Consider the following 24,841-nt stretch of genomic DNA (forward strand, 5'->3'; position numbering starts at 1 on the left):
CTTCAGTCCAATGAAGTACATATTGCTGGTGTTCTGCATAGGGCGATGTATTGGCAGGAGTCTAGAGATGCGTGTCCCAATACAGGAGTGATGATATATTGCGATACTGTACGTAAGCAATAAAGTAAAGTGCATTTTTTGTTCACAAGAACCAGTATTTTTAGTGAAGAAAACACATGATACAGAGAGCAAATATGTACGTGAAACTCAGTTTATTGTTGAGTTTAACGGAACAGTTAACATTTGCTGTCACCGGAGGACAGAGCAGCTCTGTTCATCAAAGGGCTACAAATTCAGCAGCATATCCTAGTAGTCATTCATGAAATATTGATATGACTTATTTGGGCAATATTTGAGGGGGTTCAAAGAGTCACCACAGTGGCATTTTGTTCTGCAGTATTCTGGAGTCACAACAGTACAACGTGATATTTTGTTGTAAAATAAGGTTGAATGAACAAGTCAAGTTTTCCTTTTTTTGGTCTGTTTTTTTATGGAGAATTCAGAGCTTTAAAAGACCTGGTTTGATGGCGTAAGGTGACAACTTGTGCACATTAGACACAATAAACCAAATAAAAATAGGTTGATAATTACAGTAAATAGGAAGTTTACTGTAATTACAGTTAAAAAAAAAAAAAAATTGAATGAATTCTCCATTAAAAAACAGACAAAAAAAGGAAAACTGGACTTGACATGATTGGTTGTGTTGAACATAACACAACCAACCTATATATATATATATATATTGGTTGGTTGTGTATATATATATATGTATATATATATATATATATATATATATATATATATATATATATATATATATATATATATATATATATATATATATATATATATATATATATATATATATATATATAGTCATTATATCAACTTTTAAAAATTTCATTAATATTTCCTACTTTCAAACTAGTGATGTGGCATACGCAACCCTTATTGTTTGGATTTGGAGTTTTTAAATTTCAGTTGTATGAACTTTCCCTCACCCTGCTGCATGCATTTCTACATCAGTGCATGTTTTTTCTTTTTCACATAATTCTTTGTGACAGGCCGCAGAGTCGAGGGTGTGAATGTGCCAGCAGCTCACAACAGGCAAAGAGCTCGGAAATGCATGCAAAGAAATGTTAAATTACATTTTAATAATCTTTTTGTCACAGCAGAGACGACTCCTCAGCCCCCAACGCTGAGAACCTTCTTCCTGACGTATCCTGGCGTGTCAGTGAAGGAGCTGTTTAAGGTAGGAATAACAAGCATTTGCAGGTGAGTTTGAGCGTCATGTGTTTTCACTGAGCCTCTGCACAGACCTACAGAGGAGTAACCTATCCTCAGGACAAATGAGACAATAATCCTCTGAGCTCTGCTCACCACTGCATCATTGGTAGAGGTCATCAAGGGAAGAAAATGTCTGCCCACATCAGTCATTTAACAGACACTGTTTACAAAATGTCTGTACCTGAGAGCACAGTCATCAGATCAATGAAAGAAGAGCATATTATTCTTCCTGGCCTCATCCAAAACATTATCAACCACCACCAATAGCCAACGTCGAAAGGCTTATGTTGAACATCATACGTGGCGATGACTGGATTTTTGGTGGGAGCAGCTCAGCAAGCATGCGTTCACCCACTCCAAAGAAAGCACTACTGCTTCCCTGTGTGATTGTGCCACCGTGACAAATGTTGAGTGAGGATGTACGATTGTCCGACATTTATCTTTTATAATGTGACCCATTGTCCTGAATAGTGTGTCTTGTTACTCACGAGCAGAGCTCGACTTTAAAATAAGATGAGGCAGCGGCTTACTATTTATCTTTCAAAGTGTGTGTGGGTGGGCTTGTTTATATTGTCTCATGGGGACCAATTCTTGACAAAACACTGTCCTTGCAGGGACCTTTTTCCGGTCCCCACAGGCCCAAACGTCAAGTTGAGGATGAAGACCTCAAAATCACTAGGTTTAAGTTTGGTTCAGAGTTCAGGTTAAGGTTAGTCATTTGTTTTGGACGGTTAGGTTTAGAGTGAGTGGCTGGGGAAAGCATTATGGCCATGAGAACCCTCACAATGTCCCCACAAGGAACGGAAAACAAACGCCAGGAGCAAATAGATCCACTTTTATTTCAGTCTCATTTCTCAGGTGAGGAGTGCTTTGCATATTTCCATTTCAAGTTCCACATTTATTTTCACATTTTATCACCCTGGTATTCCATACTCATTCGTGTTGAGCTGAATGGCTTGTGTTTCTCCAAACTGTTACACAAAAGGAGGATCACAATAAATTAGTCCCTAAATGTTCCACAATAAAGGGTATGCATTGTCGTGATAGAAGACAACAACTGCCTCCACACTTTTCAGGGTACTGGTCCCTTGACGGCCTACTGTCAGAAATAGTCTACTACCTGCTTTATTTCGCTTGTATTTTGTCCTGTTTTCACTTTCACCTATTACTTAGAATATGTCTTTATTATGATGACAGGACCTTTTTTCTAATGTTACTCCTTTCAAAGTCTGTTTTAATGTCGATAACTTCAAGAGCAACTAATGTCCAAGTCCAACATTGCTGTCTCACTCTTATAATTCAAATGTTCAAGTCCTCCTCTCCATGATGCATTAAGTCCCTCATTAGGACGATGCTAACTTCCTTTGTTAGTTAAGTTAATGCTATAAAAAGTTCTCACACATCAGAAATCCAGGTGAATGAGCGGTTAAGAGTGAAGCCCAATGTGACATCACACTGTGCTTGATTCTACTTTCACGGCAGCTCTGAAAATTCCCACCTCCTTATTAGATCCAGCTGGAAAGACGATCACACAATGACACGATGTGTCAAGTTAGTTGGTTCAATGTTTCACATTGCTATGATCAGAATTAATACGTGTTGTGTGTGCATAAGAAAAACACACTCATGTAGGTCAATCTCGGATTGAATAATAATAAAGTTTTACATATAAAGCACTCTTTACACCTTGGTTCACAAAGTGCTTTATCACATCCATGAGACTAGTTGTGTTGCTGAACGTGTCTCAACCCATCTCTCCTCTTCTGCCAATATCCTACATCTTTGCTTCCTCATGGTCATATTTTTCAAACAAATTTCCCTCAACGTGTTTTTCCGTTTGCCTTTTTGTAATAAAATGTGTCGCTGCGTCATAACTATTTCACTATTTCGACACAAATCTTCAGTATGGACCGGCCCTCAACATGGGAGGTGGATGAATGAATTCCTGTCATCCTGGCATTTAAAGCATTCATTCACTTATCTGTACCAGGTCCTTTAAACAACAGCATTTCAGCGACTGGTTGGGTACATTACTTCTCTTTTTACTGTTTGCCGGCTCCTGTGAGAGCGACTTGGTGCGCAGCAGCAACAAAAGAAAAGTAGGGGGCCGGAATGCTGTGGTGTCTAATCTCATTATAGAGACCTCGATCCCAGCGTGTTATAACTTAATGACTGTCCTTCCTTTCTCGAAGCATCAAACACTCTACTTTTAACTACACAAGACTTGTTGTAGCGAGTGCGGACAGTGCAGTGGCCTCTAACAGGACACATAGATCATTCCCGCAGCAATTACACTGCCTCTCACCACTGCTCACTGGTTCTGCTGGCACTTTGCTTTTGTCCTCTCACAGAGCTCCCCACCCGCGTCCCTCATTGCTATTCATTACTGTCCATCTCTGGATCTCTCCCCTCGGCCGACTTCCTCGCTCCTCAAGACTGTAGCTAACTGCAGGGGGACATAAAGTAAAGCTCTCGATATTCTTATTCCCTTCGATTAAAACATCATTAACAGTTATTTAGGAGTCTTACTGCCAAGTCTCAGCAGGCAGACGATAAAAAAGAGATGGATCGTCCGTTGCAACGGATTAATTGAAGTGACCTTGGTCCTACTGGGTGCTGGCCTGAACTTGTGGCAGGTATTTCCCATTAATTTCTGAACCAGTGGAGACACAGGGCTGTAAGGCCTAAAGGCACTCAGGACAAGGTCACCAGGCTGGTCACACACTCACTCATTTGGTTGAACAAAAGACCCTTCAGTGTATCTAAAAGTAGGAAAGAAAAAAGTGCCCTCCCTTCTGAGCAGATGTCATTGAATTCTGGAACAAAAATCTTGATTCTTACCTGTCATCGTATGACTCACCCCTCAATTCCGCACCAACCTTCAGCCAACTCTTCCAAAACCGCCCTCCCCGCACAGGTGCAAACTCTGTATCATCTTTGACAGCAACCTCTCATTCAGGCAGCTCATCCACCAGATCCCCAAAACTGCCCTTTTCCACCGAAAAAAAAAAAAAAAACCCATCACTTTTCTCCATCCATCACTTTCATTTTCTGCCGCACTTATCCACCTTCATTCCTCCTCCTCCGCTCCACTACTGCTGCAGCCCCCTGTGGAGCAAAGCAGTCAACTACAATAGGCCTAAAAACGTATATGTTCCATGAAGATAAATTGTCACTGCCATTTTGTCTTCCCTGGTTTATTGGTGGCATTTCTGAATAGAATAAACAATAAATAAATAAAACCAGCCTGCATGCAAACGCAAATCCGTACAAATAAAAACACATGATTGAGGAGCTTGAGCCAAGAATAAGATCTCTGTATATGTACACGGGGGAACATCTAGCATATTTCATAGATTTCATTTTCATTTAAAAATTAATTTGTAATACACCAAATCCATTTAAATGTAAAGCTTGTTTTTTTCATCAGTGTTAGAAGTGCAATTTTAGTTTAACTGTTCATCTTATGCAAAAAGTTGAGTTGTGATACAATTCTTGTGGTTCAGCATATTTGGAGACCTGAACAAGAAACCAAACCGTCTGTAGAGCTCAATATAAATATTATGGAATTGTTCAAATGTGAATTATTTCAAAATATAGAGAGTTTCAACCCCTCACTTGTAAGAGCTGCATGAAATATTAGGCAGTCACACTGTGTGGGGTCACGAGCCCCACCCCTCCAGGGATGCAGGTGCACTTCTGACAAGCTCATATTGAATCATTAACTGGAGTTTGCTGTGGCGCTGGTAAATATCATCCCTCAACTGAATATGATACAGATGACACCATCAACATTACAGAGCATCATCTAGTGCGGGAGGCCAACATCTGGCCCACAAACACACGTCTCGCTGCACTATTTCACTCACACTGCTGGGACGGGTCCAATATATTGAGAGGTGTCTTCAACTCTGTGCGTGTGGTTTTGGCCTCAGTGTGAAGTTGCTGAAGGAGGAGAAATACAGCCCTCAAGGTTACGCTCTACATGTGTCTGCGTGGCAAGACGCTGAAGAATATACACTGGGTGATAATGTAGGCGCCTGCCAAGACAATGACATTAACACCCAGGCCTTATCAAGGGCACCGTCAGCCTCCGTGTGTCTCTCACTCTCTCTTAAATACACACGTCCATACACACACACACACACACACACAGTTTGGAGGAAAGGGCATTATCTTGATGAAACAGTGCTTGATGCAGTAGTCCGAGCCAACCTGAACACAACTCCACTTCTTTTAATGGAGATTACACTGTCAAGGTCTAACCTGAGCTCATCTTGTGAAAGACGACATGAAACTACATCACGGTGTGTGCGTGCACGAGTGTGTAGGCTCAACAAGATAAGCTGCTGGTGTGTTGGGGTCTTGAAGGGTCTCCTCCTTAGTTCATTAGGAATGGCCGTGTCAGCGCTCCCGTGGCCCCCTGACCTTCAGTGTGGCTGCGTAGGTGGTGTTCAGATCATACATACCTCCTTGTCTACATATTTTCTTGCCCGGTTTCCTGGCACATTCCTTCGATATTCTTTTGACTGTAAAATGAATAGAAGACTAAAGAATAACATGGAGCCCCTGGATGTGCACACAGGTGCTGCATGCACACACACACACACACACAGAACGGAGGGAGACAGGAGGGAAGAATGGATCACACCAGCTCAATCAGTGAAGTATTCTGTCTATTCGGTGGCCAGCCGCTCACTCAGACAGTCAGCCAAATCAATTGGCGATGATGATGACAAGGAGCGTCTTGTTTAATGAACTGCGGCGATTGTGGCGAGGCACAATGGAAGATGATGAGCTACACGTGTGAAGGAGGTGAGCAGAGCACAGGGTGAATAGAGCATTTAGACAGAGAAGTCAGGGAGGAAGTGAGCGGAGAAAAAGACGTGTGGAAACGTGGGGAACACATTTTCTTAAGGTCACACGCACAGGAAAGTCATTTATAGTCATGTGTACGCATATAAATGAAGTCGTGCACAATACTCATGCGCAAAAGTCATGCTTTCCTTCCATTTACACAGACAGACACACATATATACATTTCACTTCTCTGCACTCATCCACGCATCTATACCCGACAGCTCTCCCCACGGCCCACAGGCAAACTCACCATCTTCTGTGGGCACATAGATGTTGAGATACAGGCAGTCCTCGCTCTGCTCCTGGAGGTATGTGGACACCACGTCCATGCTGTTGGTGAACCACACTGGGAGCATCACATCGGGGAGGCGGCCCTCCACAATGCTTTGAGGGCAGACTGGAGCAAAGTGTGTGGCATTGCGGATCTCCGGCCAAGGCAAAGGAGGCTCGGGGGGCTGAAAGCGGCGCTCACCAGTAGGAGGGGCGGCATACGGGACGCCCAGGAACTGCACAACAGGCCCCAGGATCTCATTGTTAAGTTCCTTCTTCATTCCTCGCAATTTGCCGTAAGTAGTGACGGCCACCGGGTCATTTTCGTCCAGTTTCTGAGCCCAGGTGGGGCTTGCGGACGAGTGTAGCAGCAGAAGGAGAAGCCACATGAGAGAAGACGCCCAGCCACCGGCACTTAGGTTGCTTTCAAGCCCAACGTGCGACATGATTCCGCTGTCCCTCTGAGCTGTGTGACGCTTCCGACAGCCAGTCCTCAAATGGTTCCTCCACTGAGCCATTCAAAACACTCTTTCAGAATCAACACTTGCAGCGGCAGGAAAAACCTTTGAATGGTATCCACTTAACCATCTGGTGGGTAAGTAAGTGCCATCGGAGAGCTCAGAAATACTGAGGTGCCTGTTGTTGTCGGACTTTTCACAATATGTGCAAGTGACTTGGTCACTGCAGGGGATGGAAGGAGTATAGGGATGAGTGCTCACTCCGTCCTCATGGGCTCCTGAAAGACACAACCAAAGAAACAACTTGGTTAAAATGCATGTTCATACACCAACTACAGCAGTAACCGATACTCTTAAAACATAGACAACAGCTCAGTAAATACACATTCTTAAGTGGTCCTCCATGAAATAACTAAGAAGTCCATGATGCAACATTCGCGATCAAGGTTCCGTCAAGAAGCAGGACTAGCACCACACAATGTAAGACGTAGACCACCTCGTAGACACAGCTCATTCCACAGCTTTGCTATTGCTGCCTCGGGTACAGTAAAGCTCTGTGGGTGAAGTACAACATAGAACATAGGCCACTTATAAATATTTCATGTTCTTACATGTTTTCTGGGTCATACTTATACAGTTTCTTAATCCAACCCAGGTAACATACAGAATGGCATTTAAATCTTAATTTATCTTATAGTGCTAGTCATTATAATTGTAAATGTATTAGTTTTGTACATTTACATTGAAGCTAAATTGATGCTCTTTTATTGGTCAAGATAAATATTTATTTCACAACAGCTCTTGTCCTGTAGTGTCATTGTTTATACTCTACTCTATACTCTAGCACTAATTTCATCACGAATATTTGCTTCCCAAAACATTATCAATTCAGGTTGAAATATATTTAAAACAAGAGCATTGTTACATATTAGTTATTTTTGGCGCAGCACTACACTGCAGCCAAATTACTGTATTATTATCTTTTATTGCAAATAATGCTGATTTTGTTTTTATACAATACTTTTATACAATATAAAGTCACTCAGTCTAAGAGCTTGAAATAATCCTGCCAGGTTTGATCCTCAATACAATACTGCAAGGGCCTTGGAAAGTGAAATGCTGGAGTTTATAAATGGAGTAATAAAAAGAGTGTAGCCTTTACTTCCCATATAAACTACTGTGATACTTCTCTGTTTACATAACTATTTGTTTGGAGGAAAACATTATCTGTAATTATATGGCAAAATGTTATTATTCTAGAAAACACTGTTTTACTTTAGGTATATTCAGATTCATCTTTTTGTTAGGATCTTTCAGGCACAGCAGGGTCAGTTCACCCCATGTTCGCTCCAAACCCAGAGCCTCATCTGAGCTTAAAGCAGTGAGCTTTCCATGGGGTGAGCGTTTGCTCCGCAGGTTGAGAAACAAGAAGCGTATCAAATGTTTCAGCTGTCAGTTCGACACTGACTTTCTCAGAGGAACGTCTTATCTTCTCCACTCTGATACGAGTTCTTGACAGACAATGAACTCCTGTCAGAATTTGGTCGAACAATAACAATGCAAAGAAAAGGAAGCAGCGAGAGGCATGTGCAGTATGAGAAAATGCTATAAATATTTTTACTGTCATCACAGACAATGGCCCAAGACAATGTTTGGGATTGCCGTTTAAAGGCTTGTGCGAGATCCACTCTCGACACTGAGTGACTGTTAATTTGGGGAATGAGTGCACGCTACTCTCTGTAATTAGAAATCGGTATTTGAAAATAACTTCCGAACGCCTCACATGAGAGCAACACAGTTATCAGCCGACAATATCAGCGTCCAGTTTGATGGCAGGGGATAAAGTGCTTTGTCGGCTCTCTTTAAATGTCAGCACTTTCTGCTATTTGTTCAGGGACACAGAAGAATTGCCGACTAAAACACTTTTGTTTGCAGCCCAGCGAGGCATGCTAAACGGTCCCATTGGATCATGTCAAACAAGGAACGCTGAGGAATATTTTTGGTGTATTAGCAGAAAATTACTTCAGATTTAGCGACAGTGGACTTGCTAGGTGAAACAAAGTCATTGCGGTCAATCCTCATAACAATCATCAACATTGATCTGGAGCAAATGTCTGGCAGGATCCAAATGACTTCCGCTTTGCCATATTAATAATTGTTTTCCGGTGAAAACTACAATAAAAACCATTGCAACCACTGGGGCAGTGTGCTGTGTGAAATGAAGTTTCTTTTTTTGTACTGGATTAAATCTGGTGGAAGCTGCAAACTTCACATCCGAAATTTAGCAAGAGGACGTTTTTAGCACAGGCCATTAGAATCCATCAACTTAACTCACCAGTATTTTTTCTGTTTTTTTCCTGCCAGTAATAGGAGTCTTCAGCCACTGTTCCTCCAGGGCCGCCTCTGCTTTGCTAATAATAAGATCACCCTTCATGAGATCACAAAAGCAATCAAGTTTAAGCTGCGGCACGTCTTCAAAGCACACCGCAGCCGGTAAACAGAACAAGTCTTTTGAGGGTTTTCAAATGGCAAGCAGAGGTAAAGGAAAAATGATTTATTTATCTTTAATCCGAGCTTTTATGAAGCCTGATAAGGATTAGAGAGAAGGACGAGGCAGATTAATTAGCCAGGATTTAGTCGATCAACCAGATCTTAAAAGTGAAGGTTGAAAGATTTCCAGGTGAGGATCCCACCTGATTAGGTCTTTCTGAAGCCTATGTTTTCTCCTACACGAGAGGCTGTTGGAAAGGTTATATTCACCATAAGTAACTCCATCACAACTCCATGAGCAAACACTTGGAGTGGTAGTTATTGCAGGAGTGCTTCCATAAATCAGCTGTTTTGAGAAGAAAAACAGTTGATCGGTAAATTTTTATATTTATTATATATATTTTATATTTGGTGCAAACAGGTAAACGTAAAGTGGCACGACAAGCTGAATAACCATCGTCATCCAGACCAACAAAACCACCCAGCTACAGCATATTCAAGTGAAAACCTGACAACAAACTATGGAGGTGAAGGAAGCACCATTCCTCTCTTCACTATTAATGCTACTAGCTTTTGCATACGCCATCGTCACCGTACCATATTCACCAGATATTGTCTTGGAAACGGAAATGATTTCCATTATTGGAGTGCAGAAAAGACTGCATTCACAGAATGTTGTTGTGATGCTAATACAGCTACTTAATATGCTTGAAGTTGGAGAAGGTGCATGCATGAGCTGCTTTTCTTCTCCTGCTTTTTCGGCATCATCTGCCGTGAATGTGTTCACATGGAAAAGATTGCAACTGTTGGTGAAATGGTAAGGAAAGCAGGACTGCAGAGGAGGAAACAAGTGTATATTGCCTTCCCTCCAATATTTGTTAAAAAAAAAACATTCAAATCTGAAACACTAGCTGGGCTTCTAAGTGGATTCTGTGTGCGTGTGTGTGTACGCATCACATCTTACTTTCGCACGTCGGCGCCACCTGCTCCGTTGCTTTGCCAAAAAGCTGCTCTTTTCCTTCGTCTGTTTCTCCTGCCTGGCTGTTCCATCCTCAGCATGTTTTCCCAATGTATCCCCCGAACCGCCTGTGCTCATGCTCAAATGTAATTGTCAAAATTCTGTGGTGCACCATTGTCCCTCCGACGTCCTTCATCAGTCTGAACAGTGTCACATCTCAGCTTTTTCAACCCCAATCTTCTGTAACTTTGCTTCTTTAATACCTTGTGATTACAAATTAATACCCAAATGACAGACATCATCTTGACAGACTTTTTCCGCCTTACACCACAAGATTCTATATGGCTTCTCTTCCGTTAAGCATGAACCTCTAAGATCTGCCACTCTTTCTCTGTCCTCCTCCAGAAACGTCAGCATCCTTTAAGACCTCTGCCAGCCACCCGTTGCATTACAGAGGGTCTTAATGCCTTGCATAACTACAAACACGCCAAAAGTGTTGGTGTATCTTGAAGGTTCCTTGTTGGAGGGTGTCTGACTTTTTTTTGTCTCTCCTGCACGTGTGAATGTCAACTGTCTCTGAACATCACTGTCACCACACACTTGATCTTCACGCTCACTTGGAGTTATTTTGGACCCTTGTTTCATGGTCAGGATGGTTTCCTTTTCCCCACTTTATGTATAATGCAGTGACTTAAAATGATAATGATTAATAATTGAGTATAATAAATATTTCTTATTAGTCATTACATATAAGTCGGGAATGACACTCATGAGAAGCCTGAGAAATCTGTGCGAATGCAGACATCCACGTGGGTTTGAAGCTTGGCTAGTAAAAATGGTTTTAGAGTGTGTGTGTGTGTGTGTGTGTGTGTGTGTGTGTGTGTGTGTGTGAGCGAGAGGTTTTTATGTTGTGCTGCTTTGAGATTCCTTATCAAGGTACCCTTCTCCTGCTCTTCTGAGTGGACTTCACAACCAGTCGAACAGGCACGTGCACAGACCGCCCCCCACCGCAAGCAGTAATATTACTGTATTTTGCCTCGAACCAGTTCAAAATATGAAACTAAATAATAAGTCCTTTCAGTGTGTTTTTCACACACAATCAACAATCCAAAAATGAAAATGGTGAAATAAATGTTCCGTCTCATATTAAAATACATTTGGGCTGAAATGACAAGAGAGTAGCGAAAAGTAGAGAAAATGCAATATCATCCCTGAACATTGCGTCCAAGTTGAACAAGGCTGAAAAACTTGGCGAGGAGACATTCACTGGCCTTGGTCCAGATCACCTGCCAGGTAATGAAAATGTTCACAATCTCCACGGGAAAGTAAATAGCTTAAAGTTGCAACCTTCTTCTGTCAGTCACTTACACAGCATGTAATTTGGTGGTGAGGAAAAAAGACTGACAGATCAATCAGGAGGCGTTTCTTTTGCATGATCTCTTTCTTCTTCAGTACAAACCACAGTCCTCATAACTGAAGATCAGATGGTCAATCTCACCCTTTGTCCTATATTTTTTGAGCTATTTTGGTGGGGTTCTGAATTCCGCCCACCATTTCCATCTGAGAACCTCCTGGGCTCTTCACACTCACAGCCATGGAAGAAAGTGGACAAACTGTGAAAAGCACTGACAAGACTCCGATGTCACCAAAGCGAAAATCCCACCGAGCTGAGTCAAGTGACCAATTGACCACAGAAGTTGCGTCACAGAGCTGGAGAGCTACACTCCAAGTAGCCTCTTGTCATTGCTCCTTTTAGCGCCCTACCAACGAACGGAAACAAGGACAAAGACAACAGTGCCACTAATGGCAATACAATTGTCTTTGAATGCTTATAGTCATAAACTTGAACACACAACTTATAAAAAAGGTTTATAATGTATAATAAGGTACTCAATTTCCCAATCGTGTCGTTTGTAATAGCATTACGTAGTGTGGTTAGGTGAAAGTTATGGTGAGAGGCTCATGAGTCTTTCTAAATAGATGAAGTCCACAGCTGGTACTTCACAAACTGGGGCTGAAAGATATGTTGTTGCCGTATCAATATGTGAATATTCAAGACGTGACTCCCAACATTCCCAACTCGTCCAGAATGTAAAGCTGTGGCAGTGGGAAAAATGATTTACGTTGAGATCTTGACTCATCTTGACATCAAGATATGAAGTTATCATACAATGGTGTTAACATTAATAGCATGCTCTATGAAGTGTGATAAATGCTAACAATGCAGAAACAGAAAGCAGTAGTAAGCTAGTTAAGAGTTGGCATAACTGATGAATTAAAACTCTGCATGGCACTGCGTAAATGGAGAAATCTGGAGCCCGAATTCCTTCAGTCAACTGCAAAACAGACTTTTCATCATAACAGAAATATAATCCCCTCATTATTGCATCCTTGGCCTAGGTCATGCCCTTCTACTTCCACCTCATGGGACCTAAGTTAACAAAAAAGGTTATTTTCTAATCTCACTTGAAATTTAACATAGATGTCACATATGTCTGTGAATTAGAAAGATATATTTAATGTCATGAGGACACTGCTTATTGACCGGCATCCACGGTTACTTTAGGTTATGCACACTTGCTGCCCACTGACTGCTTGGACTCGTATCGAATTAAAAGGTGTATACAGTAAGCCCCGCATATCAAAAATGCACCGTGTCCTGGGACTTGAAATCTTGTTCACCCAACCACGGCCACTGGGCTGTGACCAGGAGGAAACCTTCATCCCAGTTCTGTTGACAGCTGCTCTCTCCAAAGTTACTTTCCTTGCTACATGACCCCATGTATCCTGCTTTATACTGTATATTTGATGTCTTCAGTATGGCTAGTCAGCATGGTAAGTCAAGACAAAGCTTGACTTAGGGACGTTTCGATCTGAAAACAATGAAGAAACTCTTACACTGATCATTAAAGCTTCAGTTTTCAGCATGAATGTTTCTGTTTTGCCTGTCACACTCTGGACGAACGATGATTTTGGAATTGCTATATAAACAAGGCTTATTATAATGACTATTATTGTGCCTCAGTGTTCCAAGTTATAATTTTCTATTTTTCTACTCTCCAAATAAACATATCCCCCACAGCGATTCACTCTGGACTCTTCCTCAGGTCCTCACTAATATCTTGGCAAATTTAATGGTCAAGTGCAGGTGGAGATATTGAGGCCAGAAACAGGCAGAGCATTAGAAAGAGAGCAAAATACTGCTGGGAGATTCTGGCCGTGACCTAACGTGTGTTCACCCTGTCCTGAAGTCAAGTACAGAGGTAATTTACAACAATTTCAGGCCATTACAAGAAAAAATGGAAAGCTGAATTCCAGATTTCTCCCAGACAATAGGTGGAACATCTTGTGCTGGAGCAGGAACCATTAGGTGTTATAGATAAATGAAAAGACGCAGCAGGGTTCTTTTAGGAGCTGCGTTTTTTCGTTTCTACAATTTCGTTAAAGTCGACTACATCCTGTCTCTGACAAATAGTCTTCCATCTGTCAAGTATAGTGGACCTTCCTGGAGAAGTAAGCGCATGTGGTGGTTTGACAGTAAGTGTCAGTTCTCAGTTTGGGGATAAGAGCATTATGATGACATAAGCTGCTCAGTTTCTGCTGTGTAAGACGGCTTAACTCATAATAACTTTTTCTATGATCCTGCGTTTGAAATGCTCAAATGTTGAATCTGCATCCTTACATTTTCAATTCACCTGTCAATTGTGTTAAATGATTTGATCAGTGGTGTAAACTCATGTTAACTCCGACGCCGTGTTGCATTCAAGTACCAAGCGGCTAAAACTCAGATTAATGCACTTCTTCTATAAATACAACACTCGCCGGTGACAAATCTGACAGCTGCTTTTCTGTGAATCAGCACCAACTTTTTCTGCATGCCCATAAATATGGCCTCTCACCAAGATGGATGTGTGAAAAGCAGAGTCACGGAGACGTAATTACGGTCATCAAACAAACAAGGTAAAACGTCACCCAGCCAGAGTTGCTGCTCCTTCATGACTGTCAGACACTAACTTCATAGATGGTAAAAGCTCTTAAACCAGGAGAGCTCACAAGCACAATAATGAATCAAGATCATCCATTCACTTTGCATGGTTATTCATTTCATGTGTTTGTGGAGCAATGATGCCTGAGGGTGGGGGGCAGGACTGAACCTCACACTTCCACCCAAGGACACTTTAGACCGGCCATCATCTCTGATAAAAGCATGTTTCATGGCTGTTTGAGGAACACCAGTGTGCAGCTCTATTTATGAGGAACACATCGATCAAGAATCAAGCCGTTTTAGTCTCATTTTAAATGCTCACATCATTCATAGCTGCTGGCCGTTCAATCATTGTTGTTTTCATATACGTTCTTGTTGTTTTATGTTATTATGAAAATAAATAATGCCACCACATATGACGGCGTTGTACCCTGCCAATCTCAGCACATGACTGGCAGACCTTGGCACACAGATCACACCTTCCAGGCCAATATGTTACAAAGGACTTTCCTATAACAATGTGTGTGGTTTGTATTGATAACTATTGACTAACGCAAACATCGTTTCATTCCATTTCTCACACACTAATTTAGCTATTTATTTCAGTATTTGCCTTTGCATGATTTTTGTGTTGGATTTCTGTAGACCACAAGGATGACCCAGATTTTCAGTCAGTGTAAATATCACAGTCCATCATCAGCTTTGCCGATTCGAGCAATAATCATGTCTTAGATAGTGAGGTGCCCTGAGCAAAGGATTAGAGGTAAACATGGTGGCAGACAAACTCATCTCACTTCGAACACTGTAAAAACTCTGTACTTTGACCATGAAATAAGTCAAAGAACCTTCCAAAAGCACAAGTGAAAAGACAAAATATTGAAGATTGTATTGTCTAAAAAGACGTCCCCCCCAATCTTGCTGAAATGTCACATACAAGTGAATGTATCTTAAATCATGCAGGGTGGGTATTTTGACTGAAAATGAGGCTCAACAAAATTGGTAGGATTTTGACTTTTTACAGTGAAGATACCGACATCAAATGGGTTTGCATCTGTTGCTTTTGGCCCATCATCTTCTCTTTTTCTCTCTCCGTCTTCTGGAATCATCATCTCTCTACCAGGGTGTTAATTTCTTCACTAGACTGGTGATTGAACGCCATGGGGTGTTCAGAACAAATTTCACACGTGGTCGGCATCGGGTAACCAACTGTAAAATCCCTCTTCAATCTTCACCTTCCGTCTTCATTCCAATTCCTCCCACTCGTCTCTTCCTCACACCTCTGACTCTGTACTTCTGACTCCACTGCATTATTTCCAGGCTCATTTCCATCCCTCTGCTCTTATGAATTTCTTTAAGAACGAATGACTGACCCTCAATAGAACACTTCAGATGAGCATGTAACACGGTCACACACCTCACATGAGACGCACAAATTCTCTTTCCCTTTTTATCTTTCCACGCTCAACAACTTCATTTTAGGAGGTTTAAACCGATGGCTGGTAAAAAAAAACTGCGTCTTAGATTTTGTACGGTGACGTGTGACCATTCACTGTTAACCTTAGCCCATATGGCATCTAAAAATGTCTCAAACTAATCAGAGCGAAAATAGAAATGCCCAACACCAAACAGCCGTGTCCGACTGAAACACAGAGAGCGTCTAAACAAAACACAGTCTAATTGGCAAGCAAAAAAAAAAAAAGAACGTAGCTACGCTGCCAGCCCAACATCACAGGTCAGCATATGGAAATCTCATTGAAATATTGAGAGCTTCTTCACCCACCACCTTCAGATAAGCTCGCCATGAAGCAGTTCTGGGCAGAGCAACCTTGCAAACAACCCCCAGAGAGAAGTAGGACGCTGCAAAGATAACCAACCCCCTGGTGGTTGTGTACTTGTGGGCTGGAAACGAGTGTCTGTTCTGTGTAAATTCTAAATGTTTTCGCCTCTTCATTTTCTGGGACAAGCGAATACACAGCGGACTCACTATCGAAGGATGTCATCCTATCAGAAGTGGGTCCGACTGTTAGCTGTCAGTGAAGGAGCTGCTTGTTCGCAGAGACGTGGAAGCTGACAACCGGGGGAGTGTGGAGTCCATGTTCATGGCCTGTCAGTCTAGATCAGGCAGCGCACTGCCCATGGCGTCTATGTACAGAGTTAAACTCCAGCTCACAGCCTCCAGTGTTCTCCACGTACGTATGTGCGTGCACACACAGGGGGCACAAAGGTATGTTACTCATCCTCTGACATGCCCCGTACTTTTTGTTACATCCCTCCTCCGTGTGTTTAGACATTATGTGGTTGTGTAAATATTACATAAATGTCAGCAATGACGTACAACTTCTGCACGTGCGCGCGGACACACACGGATGATAACTGCACTGGAAGGATGAGAGTATTAAGCAGCAAATGCCTTCGCAACATCCAGTTCCATCATCTCCGCTGAATCAATGCTTCAATATTTCCTCTCAGTCTCACAGTTGATCAGTGGGCGTCCATACTAAGCAGGACGGGGCTGTTTGTAGCTTGCCGTGAATAAAGTGGAGAGCAGCGGCTGTTATCTACGTGGGTGGTGGAAAAACCAGGTTTTTTCTCACTTTCACCTGGAAGACATTTTAAGCTGCTTTGCAAAGAGGTCAGTGGAGAAGCAGTAGGATAGTGTGAAACGTTCTTTGCTCACAAAACCACTCACTCCAGGAAGACCTTACAAGTACGTGGCAATAGCCAAAAAATACATGTGTCAAAACAAATTTAACCAAAAAGACAAGACGTGAATCAAGCCCCAGGTCTGCAATATCATATACCTTTTAATGAAAATGTAAAAAAACTGAAAATAAAACACACAACACTGGTGTTTCACCTACAAAAACCACATTTTAGTTTGATACAATTTTGAAAAGCCTCCCTCTTTGGGGAGTTTTTGTCCCCTCACTGCTTCTGAAAGCTTTGTGGCTCCATTTTTTTTTCTTAAATGAGAACTGTTAGTCAGAAGAGAGACTGTCATCGGTGCAGTATCTCAAGCATTCTTCATCCAACATGTCCTCCATAACTGCTTTCAGTGTCCAAATCATTCTTGTGGCCACACTTCTCCACAGGAGCTTCTGAGAGACTCGTTTCTCATCTTCGGTTTTCCTCATTATTCTCGATGAAAAGTATCTTCAACCGTGCCACTCCTTGACTTTGTCTCAATCTCAAAACCACTCATGGCACGTCTCACACACCTGTCCTGTTAAACAATTTGTATGCTATAAGGGTTTAATGTTGTTGTACTTTCTAGTGTCGAGTGCCTTTTAGTAAGTCATTGTCTTCTACTTTCCTGAGGATGTGTCATTGGGTCAGTAGTAAAGTGGCCCAGACGCTCCTCAAAAACCTTCAACAGCTCATCCTGAGGCATTTTTGCCAGACATTGTAAGAAATAATATCTCTTCAGTGTTCCGGGTCTGATCAGGGAGAGGAAAAAGAGGAAGAAGATAACACAGTCACCTCAACTGACACCTTTCAATGTGGAAGAGCGGGGGTTCTAGTTCCTAGACCAAACTCCACACCTCCTACCAGAGGAAGAGTCCTTACACGCCTGACTGCTCACATCTGCGATCCTGTCAACTTCAGGCAACCCTTGATCAGCATATAAGGGTAGAAGCACAGATTAAAGATAAAAAGATTTCTTTCCCTTTGGCTCAGCTCTGACCTTCCCCAGGACAAAATGCTTTGTCGATCTAATGTTCCATTCTCTCCTCAATCTCTCCTTGGACTCCTCCATTTAGGTGGGGATGTTGCTTCCTCATACTTAGCAGAGGTGATACTCACAGGCTGTTTCACACTGGACCACTTGCCTTGAGTGTTTCTTCACACACTCTCTGCATCAGAGCACACAAATATGTCAACATCAGTAGCAGCGCCGTTCACGTCTGCAGGAGTGGAAGTACACTCGACAACATCTGCAGAGAACTCATCTCAACCTCTGGAATTATCTGAATAATGTTAATAATGACAGACAGGCATGTGCGGTTGTATTTAGAGATACACAGTTATGTGTCGGGAATTATTCCATAGCACAAAAACAATACAATTTTGGTCACTAAATTAAAAAGGACAAACTGTAAAATGAAGCACAATTTAAATGTGAATGTAAATACAGTTTTTGGCTGGAAATGACAGCAGACATCTAGCACTATATATCATGATATACAGCCCATGAAATATTAAATGTGGCATCTATTAACCATGACCAGCCAGTAAAACAAAGATGTGAGTGGTTCAGAGTTTCATGTCTATTGGACCAAAAGCAGACTGTTCGGGGGTCAACAAAATGGGCCTTTTAATTAACTGAAATGAATATTACGTTGCAGAAAACAGGGTCCATTTGCACTCATAAATACATACTAGACCTGTGTTCTAGATTCTTCCATCAAATTCTGCATCCATTGATAGTGAATTGAAGTTGGCTTCTGAATTAAAGACCTGATCTTCAAGCAGCCAAAAATCACTCTTCCCTCACTGCACCAGCAGTATTTGAAAACCCCCATCAAAATTAGATATTTTTTTTCCTACCTTTTGGGCAACTACAGTGGGAAAAGAAATGGTCCACAGCCCAGAAGCAACAGCACATCTGTTACATAATCTTACATAATGCTGACCCTTCTCTATCACACAGTTGTTTATCAGCCACAGGAAGTCACAGCAGCTCTGTGCGACTGACACAATAACAGATTTAAATGAGCTCTGCTGCCTCTAATCCGCTTTCGATGGGTTCATTTTAATAGCAGAAAATAAGAAAAGCAGGCTGGCGTTTCTTTAAAGGTTGACCTGATCACAGCGCCTTGTATTTGATGTATTTTGTGGACGCCTTGTCTTCCACAAGTATGACTTCAGTGTGTCCAGTGATCCTGGTAAACCTCTCAGCAACCTCCACTGCACCTCCCAACCCACGCACAGCCTTCTGCCTGAGCTCTGATCTGGCCTGTGGAACATTGGGTTGGATCAGCGATATCAAGGCCTGATCCATAGTAGCAGTACAGTAGGATATAAAACAACCACAAGTTGGAGGGGTGACTTCGGCTGCGCACTTCTGTCTCCACCTACCATCATGTGCATGTGCACGTAGCATCATGCGGGTGCTACGCTTCTACCACACAATAACCATGACATCAACGAGTGGTAAAATAACAGTTACTGGTAAAGCAGACAGGAACTGGTCTCAAGTACCATGCACTTCCATAGAGTACAACCATTTGGCAAGAAATTTACTCAGAAGTAACAAAGAATGGCTCACTGTTGACAGCAATTTTGACATCTGGACGAAGTCTACACACAGGTTTACAGTTGGGCTTTTTGCAGTGTAATAAGGACCAGATTTAATATCTGGCCATTTCCAATTTACCCCATATCCTGATGTCAAACTAATCCAGAGGAGAAAAAACAATACGACAGATATAACTCACTTGACGTGTCTCCTTGGAAAGCAGTCAATTTTGACTTTGAGAATTTCATACTTAAATTTTTCTTAGATGTAATATGGCATTTACCCTATAATTTTGCTTCACATTTTGGGTAACTTTTTTAGTGACTAGGTGTCAACCTATATCTTATGATGTGAAGAGAAAAGTATATGTATATTATTCTACCTTTCACTTCTGTGTTTGGTTTCATCGTCATTACTTGGTCATTTACATTTCACAACTATCTCCAGGTCCAAATCTTTGGCCCCCACTGAGACAGATTTTACTCCACCCCAAACAGCAGATATGAGCTTCCAAAAGAATTTAAACAATAGAACATACTCAGTAGAACAGCAGCAATGGGACTGGGAATGAAAAGAAAATTCACATTATAAGCATAATTACATAGTTATATAAAATTCAGAATATTATCTTTTCGAGAAAGATATACTATTAATTGATTCTCACTAAAATGAATTAAAGTCTCAACTTAATCACACAGGCTTCATTGTTGCGCCATGTGAATGAAAATGTGAATGTGTTTTGAAAAGACACCGCTGTATTAACTGGCTAAAGCTGAAAATCTCTGGACGCCTGATATTGCTCTCCTGGAAGATTACCATTTTACATTTGCGGGAGAATGAATTCAGCTATATTATACATCACCAAAATGTGCTCCCCCAGCTTCCCAAGACCCCCAGGTCAGCATCAAGACAATCCCAGAAGTTAAATGGTGTTGTCGCTCCCCAGGGAAGTCAATTAAACTGTTTGTCTCGAGGCCCTGAAGGAAACACAAATGCCGCTGTCCATGGTTCTGAAAACATGAACGTTCTTGCACAGAGCTCCAACTTGCATTGTGGTGTTGTGGCAAACTGGACAGTATCAATTTAAAGAATGCTGCTCACTGCCTGATCTCAACACTTTGGGCAGAGGGTGTATCTTGTACTCAGGAGGCTGGCACGGGAATAATACTTTCACAAAGCCTTGAAATCTCTTCACTTTATCTTCCATCAGCAAATATGTTCCAGTTGACTGCGCCAACTAAAATTAAAAGCAAATTCAAAAACAAATGAAGTCTGCTTCATTTTTGTTGTTGGGACAGCATACATCCATTTTGATTACATGTTTTGGTGAGTTGAACATGTCTTTCTGTATTTATTTTTTTAAGTGCGTATTTTGTGCCAATGGAGCTCTTCATTTTACTACAAAATAAAAACCCATGTGGTCAATGAGATAACAGTCTTTAGGAGAAATGCATGTTTGATTGAGGGCTTCACTTTCTATCTCAAAAGAGCAGTTTAGCTTATTGCTACACACAGGGAGCAGTGAGATTTGCGATGCATCTAAACCCACGGGTGGTATGCAAATCAATGTTTTGTAGTCACTGTGATTAGGTGAAATGTTCATGTCACCAAACTGATCTTCATTGATGATTGAGGCACGGTTCATGATTCGAGACATCATGAATGCACTGCTCATTTTGGACTATTGTGTATCCTCATCTGTGGTAGACCAATTGGATGTGAAAAACTTAAGTCTATTCACGCAGTATTAGGGAAGCTAAATGAATCATGAGTCTGTCTTTAGTTCCGCAGGAAGTACCTCAAAAATGCTAAAATTTCGCTGAAAGTTTCTGTGCCTTAAAAGTGAGACAGATGAGGGTTTCAGTCAAAACACGATAGAGTGACAACACATATTTAAGAGCATAACCAACATGAATATATTCATTGGCTCATGTGGAGAAGTTAGTGAGGTCAACCTCAGATGTTCGGACACATGGAGCGGAGAGACAGTGGAAAAGGAGGAACGCGTAAAAAGAGTAGAGGAAGAAAACCAATGAGGTTCATGAATGAGGTGAGGAATAGCGTGACTGAGGAGAAGAATCGGCGGGTTATGGAGGAGGACGGTGACTGGCTATGGCGCCCCCTGATGGGGAATGCAGATAGTCAAAGGCCAATTCATGTTCAGCCACTATGAACTAATTTTGAAGTCACTCTTCTTTGCAATATGCTGTGTGTCACGCTGTGTTATTTAATTTTGTTATGCATAGCAAACCATTTATATTGTACACATGACAGATTTTAGGGCATCTCCTTCATTAGGAATATGCTGGGTTTCATTATAGTTGACCAAGATAGGAAAACCTTCATCAACACTTTTGGACATATATGATTAAAAATTAATTTAAAAAAAAAAAAAAAATATATATATATATATATATATATATATATGAGTGTGCATTGGCAGAATGAAAATAACCACCTCACCAGCACCTTATGCTCTTTGAGAAATGGCAAGGTACTTCTCAAGTATCAAGAACATAAACATAACATAAAGTTTGCGATAATAAAAATGAATTATGACAAAAAAAACAAAAAAAATAAAAGTTTTTACACCGTAGTCCAATGATATGTACAGATGAATAAGCCATTATAATAAGCCGCGCTGACTCTGAGAAGTAGAAGAGAAATGAGAGCAACTCAAAACAAATCTGAATCAAGTGTAATCGCACATCAATACAAGCATGACATTCACCGCTTTGAACTGCTGAACAGGCGCTTGCTTCAGGGTTGACAACAACAACCCAACATTAGTAAACGTGCGGGTGGAGGTTGACCTTCAGCTCACCCGAGTTGTAGCATAGGAGGGGTGTTTTGAATTAGGATCACTCTGACAGTGAAATGACGCTTCACTGGTGCTGTGTGCTCCAGCAACAGAGGTGATGTGATGTTGGGTTGTTGGTTCGGCATCAGCATGAGTGAAAGAGAAGTAGAATTATCATTCTTAATCTTGATCGCATACATGCTATAAAAGTACATCTTCTCAGTGAGGTACTCCAGAATGTCCATTAGGGAAGACTCAGGATACAGGTTAAATCTTAAAGGTGGCCTGTCAATACCAGAGTGCTGGATGAAGGTTCAGCAGAGACGGAAGGCTGGGTCTCTTTGCTTGTCGGCTGCCTCCGCGACAAGACTTCAGCTGACCACAGAGTGGAACTGCTGTTCTTCCAGCGCAAGATAACGCTCTATGCGCCAACTAAAGAGAGTCCTCAGGGCAGACCCACGACCCAATGGTGACAGTAGGTTTGGGTCTCTATGCTGCAATTGCTGGCACCTTTGCTTACGTTGAGGTATGTAGTCACAAACTCTTTATGCTACATATATCAACAGATGTATTATGCACGTTTCCAATAGTTTCTTTGGCTTCGTAACGAAAATAGTGTCTTTGTTCTCTACGCAACTAGAGGAGCTGTCACTGTCGTCAGGCGTTCCAGAATATGAATGGCGGGCTGTTCATAAAACCCTGAATGGGATTTGTTATCACAATTAGACAACAACTTCACATCCTCTTAGCCTTTTCCCCCCCAAAAGCAGCTGCACTGACATCAGTGCCACGCAGCTTTTGTCAACAGGAAATCAATAATTCATAAACAAGCTCTCTCATCGGTACAACATCGAGAGGAAGGAGCGGGAAGGAGATGGGGTGCACCTAAAGAACAATACAAGAGGGGAGAGAGCGAGAAGATAAATGGAGCAGAGTGTGGTGAGTAGTTGTTTTCCTTGAGGGCTGAGCTATGTAGATCAGTGCTCCTGGGACCTGGGAGTGAGAACTGCTGGAGCCGCTCTCCTCCCTGCGGGAACAACATCCAGGCAGCCTCGGTCGCCATTTGACTGCACACAGTCTTGCACCTTCATATGCAGCAGATGTACGAACACGCAGCTCCTGAACATTGAGGTCAAACAAAGGAGTGAACTTTTCACTGCAAGAACCTCACTTTCTGCACTCAGCCCTCCTCCTATCTTACTTTGAGTCAATCCATTCGTTTGAGGTGATGGTGCACTTTGACACAAGTGGGAGAACGTCGGCCCCCACGCATGGGCCTGTGGGGGCCGCCAGAGTCCTGCGGATCCTGGAACACCATAACATCAGACTGCATAAAATCAGTCTTGAGCTATTGTGCCTGATGACAGTGGAAAGAAAGAGAAATCTGCATGATCAGTCAGGCTTGTTTAGGATCATCTCTGTGGCTGCACATTTCAGGGCCATGACTAATGTCTCTATTAAAGTTTCTCACCCAATCCCAGCTGGTTACACGTAGGAGTCATATCAGGTCTGCTGGGGACAGTGATGGCGCGTGCACGCACCCACGCACACGCACTAATCCAGCCAGAAAGCGCTACGAGCACACGTTTTATTCTTCCATCCCCTCCCTCTCTTCATCGCATTCATTCATTCATCCATTCATTCATCTGCATGTCTTCGCCTCGGGTGGCTGTTTGGCGCAGACCCGTGCGTCCCCGCGCTTCTCTATAAGCGCCACGCCAGGGTCTTCCGATAAAACAGCCTCACATTCTGCAGACATCCCCTCAGAATTGTCTTGAACTTGCAGCCCGCGTCACATCTCCGGGGTTTTCCCCCCCCAACATCAGCACACGCACGCGTCATGCCTCTGCCGAAGGCGCGCAAGACATTGTCCGCAACTGAAAGGGCACTTACCGTCATGAGGGCTACACCGCCGCTGCCTTCTCACCCCACACGGGAATCATGTGTCTCTAGTTCCGACCGCGTTAGGTGCATTCCGTGTAGGAAAAGCTCAAATCCACCTGATAAGCCCCATGATAAAGCCAGAGAAAGACTTCTCCTCACTCCACAGACAGAAGAAGGAACCCCGCTGCGTCCAGAAACAGAGAGTCCGTAGTGAATCCAAGCGCTTTTTTCTGTACTTCACAACTATGACAAGCTTTTTGCTTCCAGTCCAGAGAAGCCGGTGGTTTAGCGCGGCTCGTCCGTCCACATGTAAATGTCGATGATGGAGGAAAAGAAACACGAGTGGGATTTTTCCCCCCTCATCGCCCGCTCCTCACGATCCAGGCGGCACTTGGCTGATAAAACAGCGTCCTCTCTCTCTGCACCCCTCGGCCCCCTCCTCATCCTCCAGCACTCGGTCACTCTGCCGTCTTCCATGGAGCATTGGCACTCCTAGTGGCCATCAGGGGAACTGCATGTGCCACAGTCAAGTGGCATGGGAATTGGATTTTTCAGGCATCAAAAATCAGCGATTGAATGATGCAAAGAAAGATCTTTGAGAGAAATATTC

The 24,841-nt window shown here is 42.4% G+C and overlaps 1 protein-coding gene across 3 annotated transcripts in view; it reads right to left on the bottom strand.

Annotated features, from left to right (window-relative positions):
- Positions 1-24,617, bottom strand: part of nlgn1 (neuroligin 1) — a 211,653-nt gene extending 187,036 nt beyond the window's left edge. For 2 of the 3 annotated variants that reach the window (XM_053855124.1, XM_053855116.1), the window contains exons 1-2: positions 24,241-24,617; positions 6,398-7,153 (exon numbers count right to left, since the gene is read on the bottom strand). In XM_053855124.1, coding sequence (XP_053711099.1) covers positions 6,398-6,935 — 538 coding nt within the window. In that variant the 5' untranslated portion in view covers positions 6,936-7,153; positions 24,241-24,617. Of the gene's footprint in view, positions 1-5,756; positions 5,817-6,397; positions 7,154-24,240 lie in introns of all 3 variants that reach the window. The other variant, XM_053855132.1, reaches the window with a different exon arrangement.
- Positions 24,618-24,841: the final 224 nt, after the last annotated feature.

The sequence above is a fragment of the Synchiropus splendidus genome, chromosome 1 (genome assembly GCF_027744825.2).
Source record: "Synchiropus splendidus isolate RoL2022-P1 chromosome 1, RoL_Sspl_1.0, whole genome shotgun sequence".
Lineage (NCBI taxonomy): Eukaryota > Metazoa > Chordata > Actinopteri > Syngnathiformes > Callionymidae > Synchiropus > Synchiropus splendidus.